Here is a 20,212-nt window from a genome sequence, read left to right on the forward strand (position 1 = left end):
AATCAAAACGTAATATGCTAATGATATGCTAAGACTGCTCAACCGCTCGCTATGACATGCCCTGACCATCAGGGTAGACGCTCCGACTGGTAGGTTAGCTTGCTGCTGGGGTCCGGCTGATCAGGACTGAGCGAGATGGGCTGAACATGCCCTGGAGCCCTCCCACGGTCCCTCCCCATATGGCAAACCTCCTGCATACCTCCCAGGCCCTGATCGTGCACCGGTGTGGTCCCCGGCCTGGCATGTGCCCTCTCACAATCCAGAACCTTTTGGGGGATGTCGGACAGCCAGTTTTGGCCTGATCCCGCAGGCCAGGCTGAGGGACCCCATTGGTACATGAATTCGTGCACTGAGCCTCTAGTTAACTTATAAAGCTCCCAAGTTTTAGAACAAGAGCATGTAATTTTAATGATTTTGACTCTTGGTCTTCTTTTCCATCACATTTTTAAATAGATTTATACTGTTTTGATTAAGTATGTCTAGGCATATTCCAAATATTTTATTAACTTTTGATTTGTCTCTGAAAATTTAAAAAAATGTTATTGGATAATACTTATAGCTGTAATTTAATCTGTTTACCAAATTGATTCTTGAGACTAGACATATTCCCAGGTTTTAGAATAAAATTACTAGGATTTGTGAAGTGCCTGTTTTAAAGCTCAAAGCCTTATAAGCAGTGATAGGGGCAGAAAAGTAGTAACCCTACAGTTAGAAACACCCATTGTAACAGGATAACCTGTTGTCCAGGTCAACAGCTGTTCAAGGACTCTCTTAGCTCTTAATTACATTGAGATTGTGTGTGTAAGAATGCATATATGTGCAGTCTTTCATCAGAATTGTGAGAAGGCCTGTTACCCTTCCCATTTAAGTTAAAAAAGGATGACACTAGGGTGAAATAAGTAACTGGCACCAGTGATGTTGTAGATGGTTAGACTTAATACAACTAAGAAGGTGGGGCACAGCATTAGAGAAGGAGCTGACAGAGGTGACCACACCCCAGAAATGGGGTAAGAACCAAGCACTACTAGGGAATGGGATTAGAAAGGAAAATTCACAACTTCATTACTTATGAGTACAATGGACTACAAATACTGTATGTATTCAGTGGAAAAATTATCGCTCATAGATGTAGAGAAGAAAGCTTCATGGAAGCTTAGTGAAGCCTTGAATGGTAGGTTTGGACCTGAAAAAGTAGATAGGAATTAAGAATACTATATAAATAATCCATGTGGATGCAGTGTCTATCTAGAACATAAATAATTTTAGGTGAGAGTTTATAGATTTAATAAACCAGTGTTGATTTCTGAACTTGTTAGTTTAAAGAAATTATTTCACTTTACAAATAAATCACCATATGTTCCATCTAATAGTTTCTGTATGTATGTTAAATGTAGTTTTTATTTACATCTGTTCATTTTACCTACAACATTTTATGGAATATGGATATTTCACAAGACAAAATATATGGAAACCTGTTCTGTGTGACTATATTGTTATAATTCCTTGTGATTTTACTAATTATAAGAAATTTTTGTTGCCAAAACCGGTTTGGCTCAGTGGATAGAGCGTCAGCCTGCAGACCGAAAGGTCCCAGGTTCGATTCCGGTCAAGGGCATGTACCTGGGTTGTGGGCACATCCCCAGTAGGAGATGTGCAGGAGGCAGGTGATCGATGTTTCTCTCTCTCGTCGATGTTTCTAACTCTCTATCTTTCTCCCTTCCTCTCTGTAAAAAATCAATAAAATATATATATTTTTTAAAACAAATTTTTGTTGCTCATCTAAGAATTAATAAAAGATACCACATATAAATGCATCATTCACTGGTAGTGTTATGATCTACATTCTAGAAAGTATAAAGGAGGCTTTTTTGCTATTCAGTTGAATATAAACTGAGCCACAAAAAGATCTATAGATTTTTTTAAGGCCATTAAAATAAATCAGCTCTTGCATTTTATTCAGACCCCATATATCCTATATAATAAAAGGCTAATATGCAAATTGTCCCTTCGACCAGGGGGCGGTGCCAGACCGCCAAATGCCAATAGCCCCTCCCCTAATCAGCCCCCTCCACCTTTATCGGGGATAGGGCTGGCTGGCCATCCAGCCAACCTCCCACATCTGCTCCCCCCGGCCAGCCTGGCCTGATCGGCCCTGATTGGGGTGGGCCAGCCAGACCCCACCTGTGCACGAATTCATGCATCAGGCCTCTAGTTGTAAAATACATGGAGCATAGTATGGAAAAAAAAAAAAAAACAGACATAGAAGAGCAATAGGCAACATGCGGACGTGGGTACTGAGTTGCCATAGTACCTTGTTGGGAGGTTGAGTTCTAATTACTAAAATTCTTCAGTGCCCCCTGGATTCACCAACTATCTGACTGTAGTGCTTCCTCTTTCTCCTTGGTCATATTCATTCATTCATTCATCTATCTCAAAGGGAAGGGCCTGGATCTGTTGCTTTATTTTATCCTCTACCAGGGGAATGCTCTGACCACAGGAAACATACCATTTTTGAAGTTGTGGAAAGTTTTTCATTTTTAGATATAAACCTTCCATTTTTGTTTTGCAATATAGAGGGAACTGACAGAGGTGACCGCACCCTAGAAATTCTTTGTTTCAATCTAGTTATTCTTATTAACTGGCTATATTTTAAAATTAAGTGCGCTGATGTCTGTTTATCCTTTTGTGTTAGAGACAGTAAGATGACTTCAGTAAGTTTGATTCTGTATGTTCCATTTATTTAAATGCCACAGTTTAAAGGAACCATATGTAATTATGATTGATGCGCTAAGAGAGTCACTTTTTTAGACAGTGATTTTGCTGCCTCAGCAATGTTTCATGCCACAAAGGAATTCTATGCTTTGTTTAGAAAATGTATTCTGATGCCACTGCTACACTCACATTTAGTCTTCTCTGTCTCATTGTGCTTTGAACTAAGTTGTCATAAATAAGTGAGAGAATAACATCTCTGTGTGTATGTATAATCATAGTTTGAACCAGGTAATACATAGGAGAAAGTATCAATTTTCCCAAGGATAAGTTGAAACATGAGTTTAATTTCATAAAATAACAAATTTTAAGTGTAATTCTTAAAAATTTATTTTTGATTGTCTTTGCAACACTAAGTAAAGCTTAAAATGAATAACCAGGCAATAAAATACCAAGTATTTGTATATATTCTAGATGCCATTCATTTTTCTAAGGACTTTGTGTGTTTAACTCATTCCTCACAACAGCCACATTAAGATAGTTGATATTACTATTATTCTCATTTTACAGGTGAGGACATTTTGGCACATAGAGATGAGGCATTTGTCCACAGGCATGGAAGTACCAAGTTTAGGAGTTAGAAATTGACCCCAGTTTGTCCAGTTGAACGGCTGTGCTTAATGCCTATGTTATTGATTTCACTACCATTAAATGTACTGTTACAACTGCTGAACTAGAATTTTAAATCATATCGCATGATCTGTATTATTTAGATGGCAAATTGGAAGAAAAATTTCCTTGAATTCAATTGTGAAAGAAATATTAAATGTATAAATATTTAACTATTCTAATAATTTTGCTTGATTTAATTAGAAATTGAATTTAAGATTTCATCACTGTACAGTGTAGATTGAATTGTAAGAATGGTTAACTTTTAGAGGTGATTTGGCATTTTGGAGATGTGTAATAGTAGCTAACAATTACATCAAAACATTGGACTTAGAGTTGTGTGTTTTTCTAAAACATTACTTTGAAATTTCAGAATTCTTTAACTATAATATACAGCTTTGTTATCAGTACAAAGGAACAGTATGAGAATCTTTCAAAGTTACATGAAAACATGGAAAAGCTATACCAGAGCATAATGGAATACTATGCTGTTGATGTGAAGAAGGTGTCCGTGGAAGACTTTTTGACTGACTTAAATAACTTCAGAGCCACATTCATGGTATGATAAAAATTTTAATTTGTTTTTTAAAAAGTATTTGTATCTATACTACCTCATCTATTAATACGTTTACTTCATCACTTCATTCCAATCCTGTTGTCTAGTAAAATCTACCTTTCCTGATGTTGAAAGTTAGCTTTAAAATTTCATATTTTAAATCTATTGAAAAAATGTGTGGTTTGTTCCCTTTTTGGCCTTCCCAACATTAAACTGTAATCAGAATTTTGATTAAAACTGTGACAAATTCTGAAGTTTTTCATAGAGACTCCCCTCCTGGCTGATTACAGAGCACTTTTGTAGTAAGTTTTTGGCTATGAATTTGTTTCTTTATACTTATGATCAATTTGTATTTTTGTGGTATAATTTTACCCAATTCCTTGCAGCTCTTATGAAGCTTTTTCCTCCTTTTCTTTTCTTAATGCATTGTACAATAAGCTACCTGCAGTTTGCTTTGAATGGATTTTATATTCTAGGGTTTTCTTTAGATACTTTAATAGGGAGGTCAGGTCTTTGATGTGCAATCCTTTCATTTAGGCATTAAAAAGATCTTTTGAAAAGTATTAGCTGATTAGATGGGGGAAAAGAACCACACATATTAAAATGAGAAGGCATTGTTGCCTCCCTAGGGAACTGGGGATACATTTCTGCAAAGAAAAAAATATGTTATTCTTAATAGATAGGTAAGTCATTTCTGTATTTCAGCAAATGTTGGTGGGGATTAAAAAGTTCTTGAAGTATAAAGAAAAAAACTGGATTTAAAGAATTAGGTCTTTTTTTTTTAAATCTCAGGACAACTATTACTGAATTTATTGGATTTGGTTATAACCACTGGGTTATGATTAGATAGCCTTTTAATAAAAATATTTTCAAGGAAAACTAGTCTCTCTGCATTAAATACACATTTTGCTTCTAGCTCTTATTTACTTCCTCCACAAATTCAAAGTGATTAAATTATTTTTTCATACCAGAAGGGAATTTGATTATTAAACATATTATGTGCCTATATATGTGCTGTATTATACTAATTTTTACAATGTTTTGTGAGGCAAATTGGCTTAGTGGAATTAGCAAAGGCTTTGCAGTCTGAAAGAGCTAGGTTTGGGTTGCGGACTAGTTACGTGACTATGAACACTAACCTTCCTGAGACTCAGTTTTCATATTTATAAAAGGGAATGTCAATTTCTTTCTCAAAAGGGTGTTTAAATATTAAACAGGATAATATATGTTAAATGTTTATCATAGCTTTTGGCACATGGTAGTTGATCAATAAATTGTTATTGAGTAAAGGATTAACTCAGCAAGCTTGAGGTACTCAAACCCTGAGCATTCCAAAGAAAGCTCTAGTCCAACGGTTCTCATCCTGTGGGTTGCGACCCCTTTGGGGGTCGATCGACCCTTTCACAGGGTAGCCTAAATACATCCTGCATATCAGATATTTACATTACAATTCATAACAGTAGCAAAATTACAGTTATGAAGTAGCAATGAAAATAATATTATGGTTGGGGGTCACCACAACATGAGGAACTGTATGAAAGGGTCGCAGCATTAGGAAGGTTGAGAACCACTGCTCTAGTCCTTGCCTGACTCCTGGGAGGTCACCTTGAAGCCCTTGGGATATCCTACCTGACAAGGGGTCTTTGTACCTAGGACCAAGCTAGATATTTTATGCTAAAAATGTGATTTATGGTGAATACCATATGTTTTTGTTTGTTTGGTTTTGGTTTTTTTGTTTGTTTTTAATCCTCACCTGAGGATATTTTTCCATTAATTTTCAGAGAGAGTGAAAGGGAGAGAGATAGAGTGAAACATCAATGTGAGAGAGAAACATAGATTGGTTGCCTTCACACTTACCCCATTCAGGGCTGGGGATCAGGTCTGAAACCAAGGAACATGCCGTTGACCAGAATTGAACCTGGGACCCTTCAACTACAAACCAAAGCTCTTTCCACTGAGCCAAACCAGCGAGGGCGTGAATACCTATTTTTGTTCACCTGAGGCACTGGGCCACAGTGTATCAGATGGTCTTCTATGGGCACTGGAGACTGAGTAGCTAAGGTCACTCATGCAGGAGGTGCATGCCTACTGGACTGTCCTCCCCAATAAACACTCAACACAAAGCTAGGGTGAGCTGCCCTGGTTGGCAATGTGCTTCATGTGTTGTCACACATCATTCCTATAAATATCAAACTCCATAGGGAGAGGACAGTGTGATTTTAATCTGTATCCTTTTGGTGTAAACAATAACAGTGGCTAGAACAACGTTTCTGAATTCTGTGAACCCTTCCAAAAAATGATCAAACTCAAGGCTTATCTTGGAGATCCCTGACACAATTATGTATAAAATTATGAAATGAATATATGAAATAATATCCATTATAAATATATAGATATATATTAGAGGCCCAGTGCACAAATTCATGCACCAGTTGGGTCCCTCGGCCTGGCCTGCGGGATCGGCCTAAAGTAGCTCTCCGACATCCCCCGAGGGGTCCCAGATTGTGAGAGGGTGCAGGCTAGGCTGAGGGACCCACCCATTGGTGCTGGGGAGGGACGCAGGAGGTTTGCCAGCTGGGGAGGGACTGCGGGAGGGCTCCAGGTTGTGTCCGCCCATCTCTATCAGTTGGAGCATCTGCCCCCTGGTGGTCAGTACACGTCATAGCATTATCGTGAGCGGTTGAGCAGCCTTAGCATATCATTAGCATATTACACTTTGATTGGTTGAACGGCCAACCGGTCACCCGGACATTTAGCATTTAAGCTTTTACTATATAGGATTTTTATGAGCCAGACATTTTCCCATTTGTCTTACTTACATATATTATCTCAGCCAATATTTATAATAACTATCCATCTCTTCACTGTTACCACCTCTTTGTGGCAAATGAAGAAACTGAGGCACAGAAACTGAACATAGCTAGCTCAGTGTGACATAGGTATAAAATGCCAGAACTAGAATTTAAACTCATGCAGTCTTCCTCCACATCCCCTGCTCTTAAATGCTATGTCATGCTGTCTCCTATGTTCTATAGCTTGTGTTTTGTTTTACAAATAAGAACATTTGCATTTGGAGGGAGACCAAGTCCTTATTGTAAGTAGTGGGAATTGGGATTTGAATCAAGGTATAATTCCAGTCATCCTGAAAACTGGTAGGATTACAGAGTTTTGGTGTTCTGTGGGTAACTTGGCATTTCTGTCATTAAGTGGTGGGCAGAGGGAGAAAGTAAATGTATGAATGAACAAGGGTTCAAAAAAAGAGGGTAATTGAGTGACAACTATACTTTACTGTTTCAAAATTCAGAGGGTCCTAGAGGTAGCTGCTATCAGACAATACACACTCCTATACACACTGTAAATTTAAAAAATTAGAGCTAAATATTTTTTAAAACATTTTTTATCTAAATGAATAATTTAGAGAATAAATTTTTCTTTAGAATGAAAATAAGCATAAGGAAGACTGGAAAGGAAGTACAATTTTTCACCCATTTTATTCTTCCTTTCTTTTTGGTTTATACAGTTATACTGCTGGAATTTTAGACACTGTGTCTTTAAAAATACCGCAGTGTCCATATTAACAGAAAATTTTCACAAATAAATAAATTTTCAAAATTTCTGATGTCTTATGTTGCTACTTAATTTTATACTATTCAACTTTGTAAACCAAGTTAACTTTAGTGAGCCACCGTGAAAATATTAGATCTGGAACTTTAATGTGTTGAAGGTCTTTCTGGAAAGCCACATTAATATAATGGGCAAAAAGTATATTTTCTTTTTGGGGTTTCTCAACTGGAAATTTATTTGCCATCATCATTGTTTCAACAATCTATTCTATGCAGTATGATCATAGGGAATGATTTTTATTTAGAACTATTGATCAACTTTCAACAATAGGAAATAAATTTACATTGTAATTTTACTTCACTTTTTTACTATCATCTTCAATAGGACAAAACCAAAACCAGTGGCTAGCGATTGAGTGTTTGTTTGCTTCTTGCTAGAGCTGGTGCTAGTGCTTTACATGTCTCTCACTTGGTCTTCACGCAGTTCATGAGAAGTACAGAATTTACCCTTGAGGTTAACTTAATTGCAGGGCAGAGAACCTGTGTGTTTGCATAGGCCCTACAGAATTGGTGGAGGCTAGGGGAGGCCTGCCTGGCTGCAAAGCTTGGGCATTTTTTCCTTTAAACATTCATAATACATTGCTGCTCAGAGCATTTGTAAGTAAAGTCAAAATGTGATTTTTAAAGTGTTTTTTAATAACTTACTAGAGGGAATCAGCACAAGGCATACATTATTTCCTCTTCTTTTTAAATAACTTTCTGTATACATTGATGGATTCATAATAGAAGAATGCTTGCCAGTCTGCTTTTATTTCAAAGCCTAAAATGTTCTCTTTTAAAATTAGAGGCCAATTAATGGCGGGAGTGAGGGTTAAGGTGAGGGCTAAAGAGTGGGCATCATTCTGTAATAGATTCTTTTTCCTTTAGGACTCATGTGAAGCATAAAGTTCAATTGGAGGTAATAGGTTGAAATACTTCACCTCACTGTATAGGCTGAGTAAACGTGTGACCTACCAGGCATCCAGCTTCACCAAATAAAGTTCATGCCATTAGTTGTACAATGTTGCATAACAATAATAATCATTTTCAACTTGTGACTGGGTTTAGACTCATTATTACATGCCATTACCAGTGTGCCTGTTATTAATAGGGATATCATTCTTCTACAGGGTGAATTGAACTCACTCAGAAATTTTTGTTGGATCTTGCTAGATACCCCTTCTCTTTATTGTATCCAACAGCTACAGCATGTGGATGTTTGTCCTTTGAGTATAAACCTAATTTTGTGTCTTTCATTGATCACTGTGGCCTTGAAGCATAATGCATGTCCAGACCCCTCTTTCCCATTCATATTCATGTTAGAGAATTTTGCTTAAACTGCTCCTACACATAGGCCTGAATTGCATGGTTTCTTCTTTAACACTCTTGTTTCTAGTCCTGATGATGCTTCCTTTATTGTCATTGAAAGTTCTTTTGCTATAACCAGAGTTGTTAACACAGTGCAACAGCACTCTTAACTCCTTAAGCAAATGTCATCTGGCACCTTATTTATTTTGCTTAACGATCTCATTTTAGAGAAATACTTAGGTATGCTTTCACCTCTTAGGACTCCTTTGTTATCTGTCCCCTTTAGATAACATGTTTGAAAACAGTTTCTCTACCAAATTATATACATTAAAAATATACCATTTTTCTGTTTTAATTAGACATGTAACTGCTATGTAGACCCTCAGAGTTTTTAATTGCATACATCCCCAAATAGAATTGATGTGATTACACGAAAGAAGTCAGACTTTCTAGTTCATGTAACTTTTTTCCCCCCTGAGCACATGAAACTTTTCTGTTTTAAAAATACTAAGAAGGATTATGAGACATCTTTATAGTTTCTAAGACCCTGTATATCTGGTACCCCACTTTAGGTTTAGGTTTTCAATGGCAACAGAAAGCAAACCCTGCTTAAGAGGGATTACTATTGTACATACAAAGTGGGAGCCTTATATAGTCTTTTTTTTCTTTTTTGCCCCCTAGGTTTAGATATATAAAAGTGCTAAAAACTTTGCAGTTACTTTCTAGTTCAAGAAGTCCAATCTGTCCCTCCCTGTGATTCCCACATATATGCCTCCATCTGAACTATGTGTAATGATAAAGAAAGAATTCTGATTTCTTCCCATCTTAAGTGACTTATGAATTCCAACTAGAAGCCTCATCCTCTCTGTTTTTGGTAGTGATGTGTTGCTCTCTACCTCATTATTGGATAGACAGCAGTGGCTGAGGGAACAGGCTCTGGCATCAGAACACCCTGGGTGATATGACTGGGGACAAGTTACTTTACCTTGCTCTGCCTCAGTTTCCTATTAAAAACAGCATGTGTTTCTTAGGGATGTTACATTTTGAAGATCAAATGATATTATGTACATACTAGAGGCCCAGTGTATGAATTCGTGCACCAGTGGGGTCCCCTCGGCCTGGCCTGCGGGATTGGGCTGAATGTCTCTCTGACATCCCCTGAGGGGTTCTGGATTGCAAAAGGGTGCAGACCAGGCCGAGGGACCCCACTGGTGCACAATTGGGGCCAGGGAGGAACGCGGGAGGTTGGCCAGCCAGGGAAAGACTGCAGGAGGTCTCCAGAGCATGTCCAGCCCAACTCAGCCTGACCCCACCAGCAAGCTAACCTACCGGTTGGAGCGTCTGCCCCCTGGTGGTCAGTATACGTCATAGCAGGTGGTTTAGTGGCCTTAGCATGTCATTAGCATATTATGTTTTGATTGGTCTAACAGCCGACCGGTCGACCGGAAACTTAGCATATTAGGCTTTTATTATATAGGATACTCTCAAAATTAGCTCCCTACACAAAATAGAAGTATAGTGATTTTCACCTTTCCCAATCCTATCTATAGGGAATATGCTAATTGACCCTCACACTATGGCAAAAATGGTGGCGCCCACAGCCAATAAGGAAGGAATATGCTAATTGATTGCCCTTCCCTCAAAGATGGTGGCATCCACAGCCAATAAGGAGGGAATATGCTGATTGACTGCCACACCCTCAAAGATGTCGGTGCCCGCAGCCACAGATGGCGGTGCCCAGTCCCCTCAGCCCCACCAGGGAGGCAGGTTCGTGGCAAGCTCTGCCTCCAGAGTCCCCCAGTCCCCTCATCCCCCCATCCGCCCAGGGCCTGCTTGAGGTACAGACAAGCCTCAGATGGCGGCTTCCCAGCCACCCAGGCCACCCCAAGGCTCAGGTAACCAGGGCCGGCCGAGGCTTGTGCTGCCGGCAGTGGCAGCAGCAGATGTATGATGGGGAGTTGCCTTCCCCTGATCACTGGGTCACCTCCCACCCCTGAGGGCTCCCGGACTGTGAGAGGGGGCAGGCCAGGCTGAGCCACTCCCCCCCCCCTCGTGAATGAATTTTCATGCACCGGGCCTCTAGTCTATAATAATAAAAGCATAATATGCTAATTAGACCAGATGTCCTTCTGGATGACCTTTCAGACAAAGCTGGGGCTGCGAGGGAAGCCCTGGTCCCGGCAGTGGGTGGAAGGAAGGCCTACTCTTGAATGAATTTTGTGCATCTGGCCTCTAGTTCATTATAACAAGGAAATATTTAAACTATGTTATACTTTTTTTAATTTTATGCTTTTCTATAGAATACTTTGAGTTAAATAAATAGCTACCTATTTGTAATCAGTAGTTCTGTCTTTAGGTTACTTCTCTGAAATCGTTAGAGTTATGTTTTATCTAGTTAGATTTGTTGTTCATGCTATTTGCAAACTTTAAGTTGATTTTTGGTTCATACAATTGAAATAATGCTGTGTAGTGAACAAATGTAAAATCAATTATAACTCATTTAATCTTGTTTCGTGTTGATCAAATACAATTTATTCTTCTTCTGAATATTCAAATTAAAGTGGTGATTTGCTAAACAAAAATGAATTTATTCACTGAGAGGATATTTTTAGGGTTTTTTTGTTGTTGTTTTTTTATAAAGAGGACAGCCAGAACAAAACTCATTTTGCCAAATCATTTTAATGTAGAAATTTGATGCTTGTCAATTCTAAATGTAATTTTTAAGGACTACTATTTAGACCAACTAGGCGAATAACAGGAACTCCAAAGCACTAGCATTTTCTGTGTATTCCTTATTTCTTGGAAAATTATGTAAAAGTCCTGTGGTTGGATGTTGAGTCAACTTATGTAATTACTAGAGGTCCAATGCACGAAATTTGTGCTCTTGTGGGGGTCCCTCAGCCCAGCCTGCACCCTCTCACAGTCTGGGAGCCCTTGGGGGATGTCTAAGCTGGCAGTCGGACATCGTTAGTGCCACCGTGGAGGGGGGACAGGCTCCCACCACCGCCACTGCACTTGCCAGCCGTGAGCCCAGCTCAGGGCTTCTGGCTGAGCGTCACTCCCGCTGTGGGAGCGCACGGACCACCACGGGGCAGCTCCTGCATTGAACATCTGCCACCTGGTGGTTAGTGCACGTCATAGTGACCGGTTGTTCCGCCGTTCGGTCGATTTGCATATTAGTCTTTTATTATATAGGACTAGAGGCCTGATGCATGAAAATTCTTGCACTGGAAGGGGATCCCTCAGCCCGGCCTGCCCCCTCTCACAGTCCGGGAGCCCTCAGGGACGAAAGGCAACCCAACAATCAGGGGAAGGCAATACCCCATCACACCTCTGCTGCTGCCACTACCGGCAACGCAAACCTCGGCCAGCCCTGGTTACCTGTGCCTCGGGCGGCCCTGTGCAGCTGGGCAGCTGCCATCCAAGGCTTGCCTGTGCCTTGGGCCGACTCTGGGCAGCTGGGGGGCTGAGGGGACTGGGGTACTCCGGAGGTAGGTGCATGGAGCAGCCAGGCCCGCCTGGATGCGGGCCTGTCCTTGCCATGTGCCTGCCTCCCTGGCAGGGCTGAGGAGACTGGGCACTGCCATCTTGTGGCTGTGGGCACCGCCATCTTTGAGGTCGTTGCAGTCAATTAGCATATTCCCTCCTTATTGGTTGTGGGCACCGCCATCTTTGCCATGGCTTGAGGGTCAATTAGCATATTCTGTCATTATTAGATAGGATAATAGAACATATTTTCTATACTTGCTTATTCTAGTGAGCTTATGACTTCGAAGTTGTCTTCATTGTTATTCTGAGATCATACTTGGAGGTACAAAGCTCCAAACTAGAGTAAAATACATATTCTAAATATAGGATCTTTTTTCTTCTGATCTTTGGTATCTGTTTATTTAAGGAATTGATCAATGCCTGGTGGTGAATATATGCAGCCTTGAAAATTAATTGCTAGGTTCTTCTAATCTTTATTCTTTAGACTTGTCACAATAAAAACACACCTAGACTAATTGGCTTAATTTTTCTCTCTAGTGATAAGATATATATTTGCTATACATTGCTCAATGGGATAATAGATGCATTTGACTGACAGGTTCTATATTACTAAATGACTGATAATTTGTATTTTCCTTTTACATTTTAAGTATTTTGTTTGTTCCCTGAAATGATATAGGAAAAGGTAAAACTGGATTATTCTAATACAATAATGAGGGCAATGATTGATACCAAAGAGAATTCAACTGAATAACTGATGCATAATCATAAGTAGATTAATCCATGTTATTGAGAAAATAACAGTAAACTTAGATGCCACAAGCAAGAATGAATAAAACGACATATTCTTTGCATATGAGATATACTGGCCTTCATTTCCACATTGCAAATGAGAGAGAGAGAGAGAGAGAGAGAGAGAGAGAGAGAGAGAAAAAGGAAACACTGTTGTTTTAAGGCTTGTCATGTTTTAAACATTACCAGGTTCTCATGGAATATTTTAGGGCTTTGGTTGCATATTTTCTTTGAACAGGTGATTAGCAGTAGCTAAAAAAGTGCTGCCCTATCACCAAGCCTACATTAAAGCACTGTTCTTTATGCCTGCCATCTTGTGCCTACCTGTGCCTCACATTTGAGAGTAAAGATAATATTTTTATAGTATATCACTTCAGAACACAATGGAAAAGAATACATTTAATAGGAAATGAAGTTACACTTTGGAAAAACTTTAGTTGTGAAATTTCATACTTTATTAAAGAAGTTATTGACTAGGTTGAAATATTTCATTTATTTGAGAATTTTACAAAGTGTTTGAAGGAATTGCAAACAAACATAATATAGTGATGAAAGGTTGGTAATGTTAAGTCCCTAATAGGCTAATAAGTAATTTGTTGGTTCATCTGAAACTGACTTTACAATAAAGAGCAATTTGAAGCTGAAACAGTTTAACCATCAGCATCTGCACATCCTTTGGGACATTCTTAAAGGGTTGTATTCCATTTTCATAAGTTTCACGGTCATCAAATGTTTAACTTATAGCTCCTTGTATTGAATGTTAAGATGATGAATTGTTTGTGCCAGTGTATAGTATATCGTGTTCTCCAGTTCTCACTGATAGCATTTTTTATTGAATTTGGCAATACCAGAGAGATTAATTTGATTAATTTGTATGTCATCTAGATTTCTTAAGTCTCTACCTTCTTATTATTGCAAATAGGGGTTTCTAAGAATAAACTTATTTTCCATTGTTTATAATCCAATTTTTGCACGTGGAGAGAAACTTTATATTTAGTTACAAAAGAAAATACTTTTAATGGAAAACAGATGAGTAGATCTCATATTTTTTATTTTTTTAAAGATTTTTTTTACTGGTATTAATTATTTAAAAATATTTTTTTTATGTTCCAGTATAGGTATATGTATAAGAATACAGGCGTACATTTTTAAGGTTTATAAAAAGTATCTTCTGTTTTTTCCTAAAAATGTTGTCATCAGGAATTTTTAGAAAGCATTAGTATGGTTGAGCATTGTCTCTTATCAAGGTGAAGACAACTCCTAACAAACCATTTAGTGGGAATGTGTTGGATTCTAATGTAGCTGTTTAATTTGAGAAAATTAGCCAGTGTCTTCATATTACCTAACATCCATCCATCTGGAAAGCGTGTGGATTTAAATTTGCTTTGTAATGTTATTTTAGAGACTTGAGACAAAATTGAAAACTTAGGCAAGAAGAAAAGATTTTTGAGTTTAGTGAAAACTGTACTAAAGAGATTCCTGGCTTACATAGCTTAACTATCCATAAATGTTTAAAGAAATATGTCTCTGAACAAGAAGACATTTATAGCCCTGGCCGGTTTGGCTCAGTGGATGGAAGGTCAGCCTGCGGACTCAAGGGTCCCAGGTTCGATTCCAGTCAAGGGCATGTACCTTGGTTGTGGGCACATCCCCAGTAGGAAGTGTGCAGGAGGTAGCTGATCGATGTTTCTCTCTCATCGATGTTTCTAACTCTCTATCCTTCTCCCTTCCTCTCTGTAAAAAATCAATAAAAAATGGTGTGTTTTTTTTTAAAGACATTTATAAGCTATCAACATTTTTTATACAATGCACTAGATTTCTAAGTTATAGAAATATACAGGATATTATCATATGTTAAAAAATGTTGAGTAGGATAGTTGCTGTTTAAGTAGTCTAAGACCCAGTGATAGAAATGATGTATGATCAAAAAGTCAGTATCAATGGAAATACTTTCATTTTTATATTTTATTACTATGTTATAAAGTAAACTAATGTGCTCTTCAAGTAGGCATATTTGAAATATAGACTATTATGTTTTTGTTTTTTTTAGGGGAGGGCAATGTGCACACTTAATTTTTTATATTTTAAACTTTTTGGGGAAAATAAAACAACCATTAATTGTATTATTGGGCAATGTTTCAAGTTAATTTATCAGGAATGTTTAATTTTAAATGCAAGCAATACTTTGGGGGAAGTGAACACAGGAAACTAAACTAATTCTTTTTTAGAATAAAATTTCACAAAGCATATTAGATTTAAAAGTATCCTAAACAATGCTTCTATAGATATATGTAAATTAAATCTTTAGAGGTATGAAGCTAGACTTGAGGTCAAGAGTACATCTTGCCTTCCATATTTAATTCACCTCTGTACCTTCCCTGCCAATTAATCCAGCAGTATTGGGTGAATGCTTTCACAACAGCACTACTTTATTAAATCAATGTAAAACCGTATTCCAACATCTTGGAATGGAAAACATTGATATTCTTATAGGAACTATGAAAATCGGCCCTTCCCCAATATAATAGACATATGTATGATTGGTGCATGTTAGAAAGTGGCTTTCCTTGATGTATTTCCCAATATATAATTATATGTTTAAGACATTGATTAATGATATCATAGTAATAATGAAAAACATATAAATTAGTAATAATATAATAGCATTAATATACATTGATTAATGATATCATAGTAATAATGAAAAACATATAAATTAGTAATAATATAATAGCATTTAAAATAATAATTGTTAACATTTATACGGGGCTTACTATGTGTCAACAGTTCTGTAAGTCATTTAGCTGTATTAATTCACTTAATTCTTATAATATCCTCATAAAATAGATACTATTTTGTCCATTTTACAGAAGAGTAAACTGAGACACAACTCACACAGGTATTTAGTACCCAGTGAAGATTCAAACAAAGATAACATGTCTCCAGCTTTCCTCCTCCTAAATAGTATACTTTCTAATATGCAGTGATTAGCTCATATAGATTTTTTAAAATATCTGGAAGTAGTGAAATATCATACTTACTGTATTTTTTAAGACATTCTTGATTGTCAGTTTAACAAACTTTTTTTCAGTGCTTGTCCAGGACTGATCTTATATGTCTGTCCAATGTTAAACTGTTTACTTTTGGATCCTAAAACACATATAAGACACCCAGGAAAATATATAGTGCACAGAACTGTCTCATTATACAAAAGTGTTTAAGCATTAAAGATCTACATGTTGGCTGACTTTCAAGAGAGCACCCTTTTAGGACTGCTTAACATGATATGGTGATAGAGACTCTTTTAAAGATCCATCCTGAAATAGTACAACAAACTATTTAAAACATGGCTGTCTTGTGAGAAGGTCAGGGAAATTCCCAGGGCAAACTGGGTTTAAGAGAAAAAGAACAGAGCTGAGACTTGATTGTTGAGCATAGGTACACAAAGGAGAAAGCCAGGTTTGCCCTGGGATGCCAAGATCAAGAACAGGGTGAGGACACTGATAAGACAAATGTGAGACAAAAGGAAACTAAACTTATCCAGGTTAGAAATGACCCTTCATTACTTTCAGAAGCAAATTCAAAGCTTTATGCAGGAGGCAATTACAATTTAGGTTCTCAAGATTTTCAAAAATTACGCTTAATCAAATAACAGCACTTAACCCCAATCAACAAACATACAGAGAAACAAGGGGCTGAATGGTGAAATGACCAAGACAAAAAAAACAAAGCAAAACAATAGATAGAAACCCACATGACTCCAGATATGGAATAAGATGTGAAATGTTTGACAGATGAAATTAAAGAGAGAGAAATAAAGAAGAAACTACCAAAGATGACTAAGCATGTTTGACAAAGAACCTAATAGAACTTAAGGAAATGAAAGCACGATACTTGAAATTAAACAATGATTATACTCAACCAAAGGGAAAAAAATGGTGAATTGAACAATAGATCTAAAGAAATTGTTCAGAATGCAGTCCAGGGAGACAACACAATTGGCAGTGTAAAAGATTTGTTAAGAAATATAGAGTATGAGATGGGAAGACCCACCACTTGTATAATGAAAGTCTCAGAAGGATAAGCTCAAAAGAATGAATGAAAGATATTATGAAAACTGATGGCTGTGAATTTTCCAGATGAAAAGTCTGGAAGTACAACTTTTATCAAGAGAGATAAATAAAATTCACTTGAAAAAATATTGTAGTGAAACTGTGACTACTAATGCAAGTGATTTCTCATAAAAAATGGAAGCCAAAAGAGAGATATCTTCAAGTGTTGAGAAAAAAACTTGTTCCAATTTGGGATACTCAGCAAAACCACTTTATGGAACAAGTGAAAAATTAAACTATTTTTGAATAAACAGAAGAGGGCATTTTCCACAAATATCCTTACCTTACTGCAGTGGTTCTCAACCCTCTGGCCCTTTAAATACAGTTCCTCATGTTGTGACCCAACCATAAAATTATTTTCGTTGCTACTTCATAACTGTAATGTTGCTACTGTTATGAATCGTACTGTAAATATTTGATAAGCAGGATGGTCTTAGGCGACCCCTGTGAAAGGGTTGTTCGACCGCCAAAGGGGTTGCGACCCACAGGTTGAGAACTGCTGCCTTAAAGTATCTTCTAAAGCAGGAATTGGCAAACTCTTTAAAGGGCCAGCTAGTAAAAATTTTAGCTTTGCAGGCCACACAGTCTTTTACAACTACTCAGCTGTACTGTAGCAGTGCAAAAGCAGCCATAAGCAGTATGTAAATGAGCGTGTGTGGCTATGTTCCAAGAATACTCTATTTACCATAACAGGTTGGCCCACCAAGGACTATAGTTTGCTGACCCCTAGTCTGAAGGATATATGTAAAGAAGCAGCAATTCCCTTGCCCCTGCCTTCAAAGAAAGGTTTGAGAGACAACAAGACATATGCACCATGAAACTTAATGTAAAGAATAAAGTATAAAATGAAACAATGTGTAGCTTGTTTTGTAGAAATAGGAGACGGCTTAACTATTGGACAACTTAGTTAAATAAATTGAAAGAGATTTTTGAAGGTCAGGTCTTTTATGTTCTCTGTACATACAAGAGGAGGAAAGCAGGTAAAGATATAATATTTAGGCCTCATTAAGTTGTTAATTTATGTGATAAAATTACAAGGATGCCTAGTAAGAGGATAGACATATCCAGTAAAAATTCCAGTCTTTAAGGGGAGAAATAGAGCAAGAAAGACATGTAACTAAATAAAAACAGGAGAAAATAAAAGGAGCATACGGTAGATAAAACGGCAAATAGAAAGAATGATGTAAGGTGGTGGGAACAATCCAAATAATAAAAGGCTAATATGCAAATTGTCCCCTCGACTGGGAGTTAGACCAGGAGGTGGGGCCAGCCTGCCAACCCCCCGCGGTCCCTTCCCCCTGCCAGCCCCACACTCGATCGGCCCCCCACATCCCGATCAGGAGCGGGGCCAGCTGGGCAACTTCCTGCATCCCCTCCCCGCAGCTGGCCCGGCCCAATCATCTCTGATCAGGCTGGGCTGGCTGGACCACACCCGTGCACGAATTCGTGCACTAGGCCTCTAGTATTTTATAAATCACAATGTAATTTTTAAAAATATTTTATTGATTTTTTGCAGAGAGGAAGGGAGAGGGATAGAGAGTTAGAAACATCGATGAGAGAGAAACATCGATCAGCTGCCTCCTGCACACCCCCTACTGGGGATGTGCCTGCAACCAAGGTACATGCCCTTGACTGGAATCGAACCTGGGACCCTTCAGTCCGCAGGCCGATGCTCTATCCACTGAGCCAAACCAGTCAGGGCAACAATATAATTTTTTAAAGACTATAACATTGGACAAAAAGCAAAGTCTAGCTTTATGCTTTTTGATGCCTACCTATAAATTCAAGAATACAGAATAGTTTGCAGTGACAGAACAGTTAATGAAATACAAGGAAAAAATTAATCAATAGAAAAAGGGAAACTATGTTAAAAACAAGTAAAGTAGACTTAAGACAAGGAACTATTACTTCAAGATGATAGAAAATGTAATTCACCAGAAAGGTACAATTTTAAAGTTTGCATGTGCATAATAACATAGCACCAAATAATCATGTAAAAATGATAAACTCTAGAAATAAATTGACAGAGTCAGCATTATATTGGGAAACTTCAACAAAGTCCTCTAACTTATTGGTAAGTTAGAAAAATATTAAAGACATGGGAGCTGTAAACAATTAAATTAACTGACTTAATTTTATTAACATACAGAACAGCACTCTGCAATTAAAAAACATATTCTTCTCAGTCACAAGTGGAACTTTTGTTAGATTAATCATATACTACAGATCATGAAAGAGATCTTGATAACATGAAAGAGATCTTGATAACTAAATATCAGCTTCATGCATTGACCACAATAATAACATGAAGTTAGAAAGAAATCAAACAAGGATGAAATTTAAACTTCTATTTTGAACATTTTGAAAAACACATTAGGGCCCTGCCGGTGTGGCTTGGTGGTTGAGCATTGACCTATGAACAAGGGGGTCATGGTTGATTCCTGGTCAGGGCACATTCCCTGGGTTGTGGACTGGGTCCCTAGTGTGGGATGTACAGGAGGCTGCTGATCAATGTTTCTCTCATCATTGATGTTTCCATCTCCCTCTCCCTTCCTCTTTGAAATAAAAAAAAAGATTATCAAAAAAAGACACATATTAGGTGTCAAGGTAGAAATCATAGAAAAAATATAGACCTGAACAATATTGAAAATACTCCACACCAAAATTTGTGGGATGAAATAATAGTGGTATAAAGAAATTTATATCCTAAGTGCTTATACTAAAAAATCAGAAAGGATGAGAATTAACAAGGTAAGCATCTGACTTTAGAAATTAAAAAGGAATTATATAACTCTAGAGAATAAAAGGAGGAAATGAAGAAGAAACTGACTTAAGAGGGAAGTTTTTAAAAGCCAAAATGTGGTTGGTTTGAAAGGACAAGTTAATTGGATAAACTTCTGAAAAAAATCAAGAAAAAATAAATAATATTGAGAATGTAAAAGGAATATGAAGACAGATACAGAAGATAGTAAAGA

General features: G+C 37.5%; 1 protein-coding gene across 1 annotated transcript in view; it reads left to right on the forward strand.

The window, feature by feature from the left end:
* DIAPH3 (diaphanous related formin 3) overlaps positions 1–20,212 on the forward strand; it is a 531,965-nt gene that overhangs the window by 348,104 nt on the left and 163,649 nt on the right. The window contains exon 24 of the mRNA XM_070408978.1: positions 3,772–3,937. Coding sequence (XP_070265079.1) covers positions 3,772–3,937 — 166 coding nt within the window. The remainder of the gene's footprint in view (positions 1–3,771; positions 3,938–20,212) is intronic.

This window comes from Myotis yumanensis, unplaced genomic scaffold, assembly GCF_028538775.1.
Source record: "Myotis yumanensis isolate MYYU_CA2020_CCGP unplaced genomic scaffold, mMyoYum1.0.hap1 SCAF_3, whole genome shotgun sequence".
Classification (NCBI taxonomy): Eukaryota; Metazoa; Chordata; class Mammalia; order Chiroptera; family Vespertilionidae; genus Myotis; species Myotis yumanensis.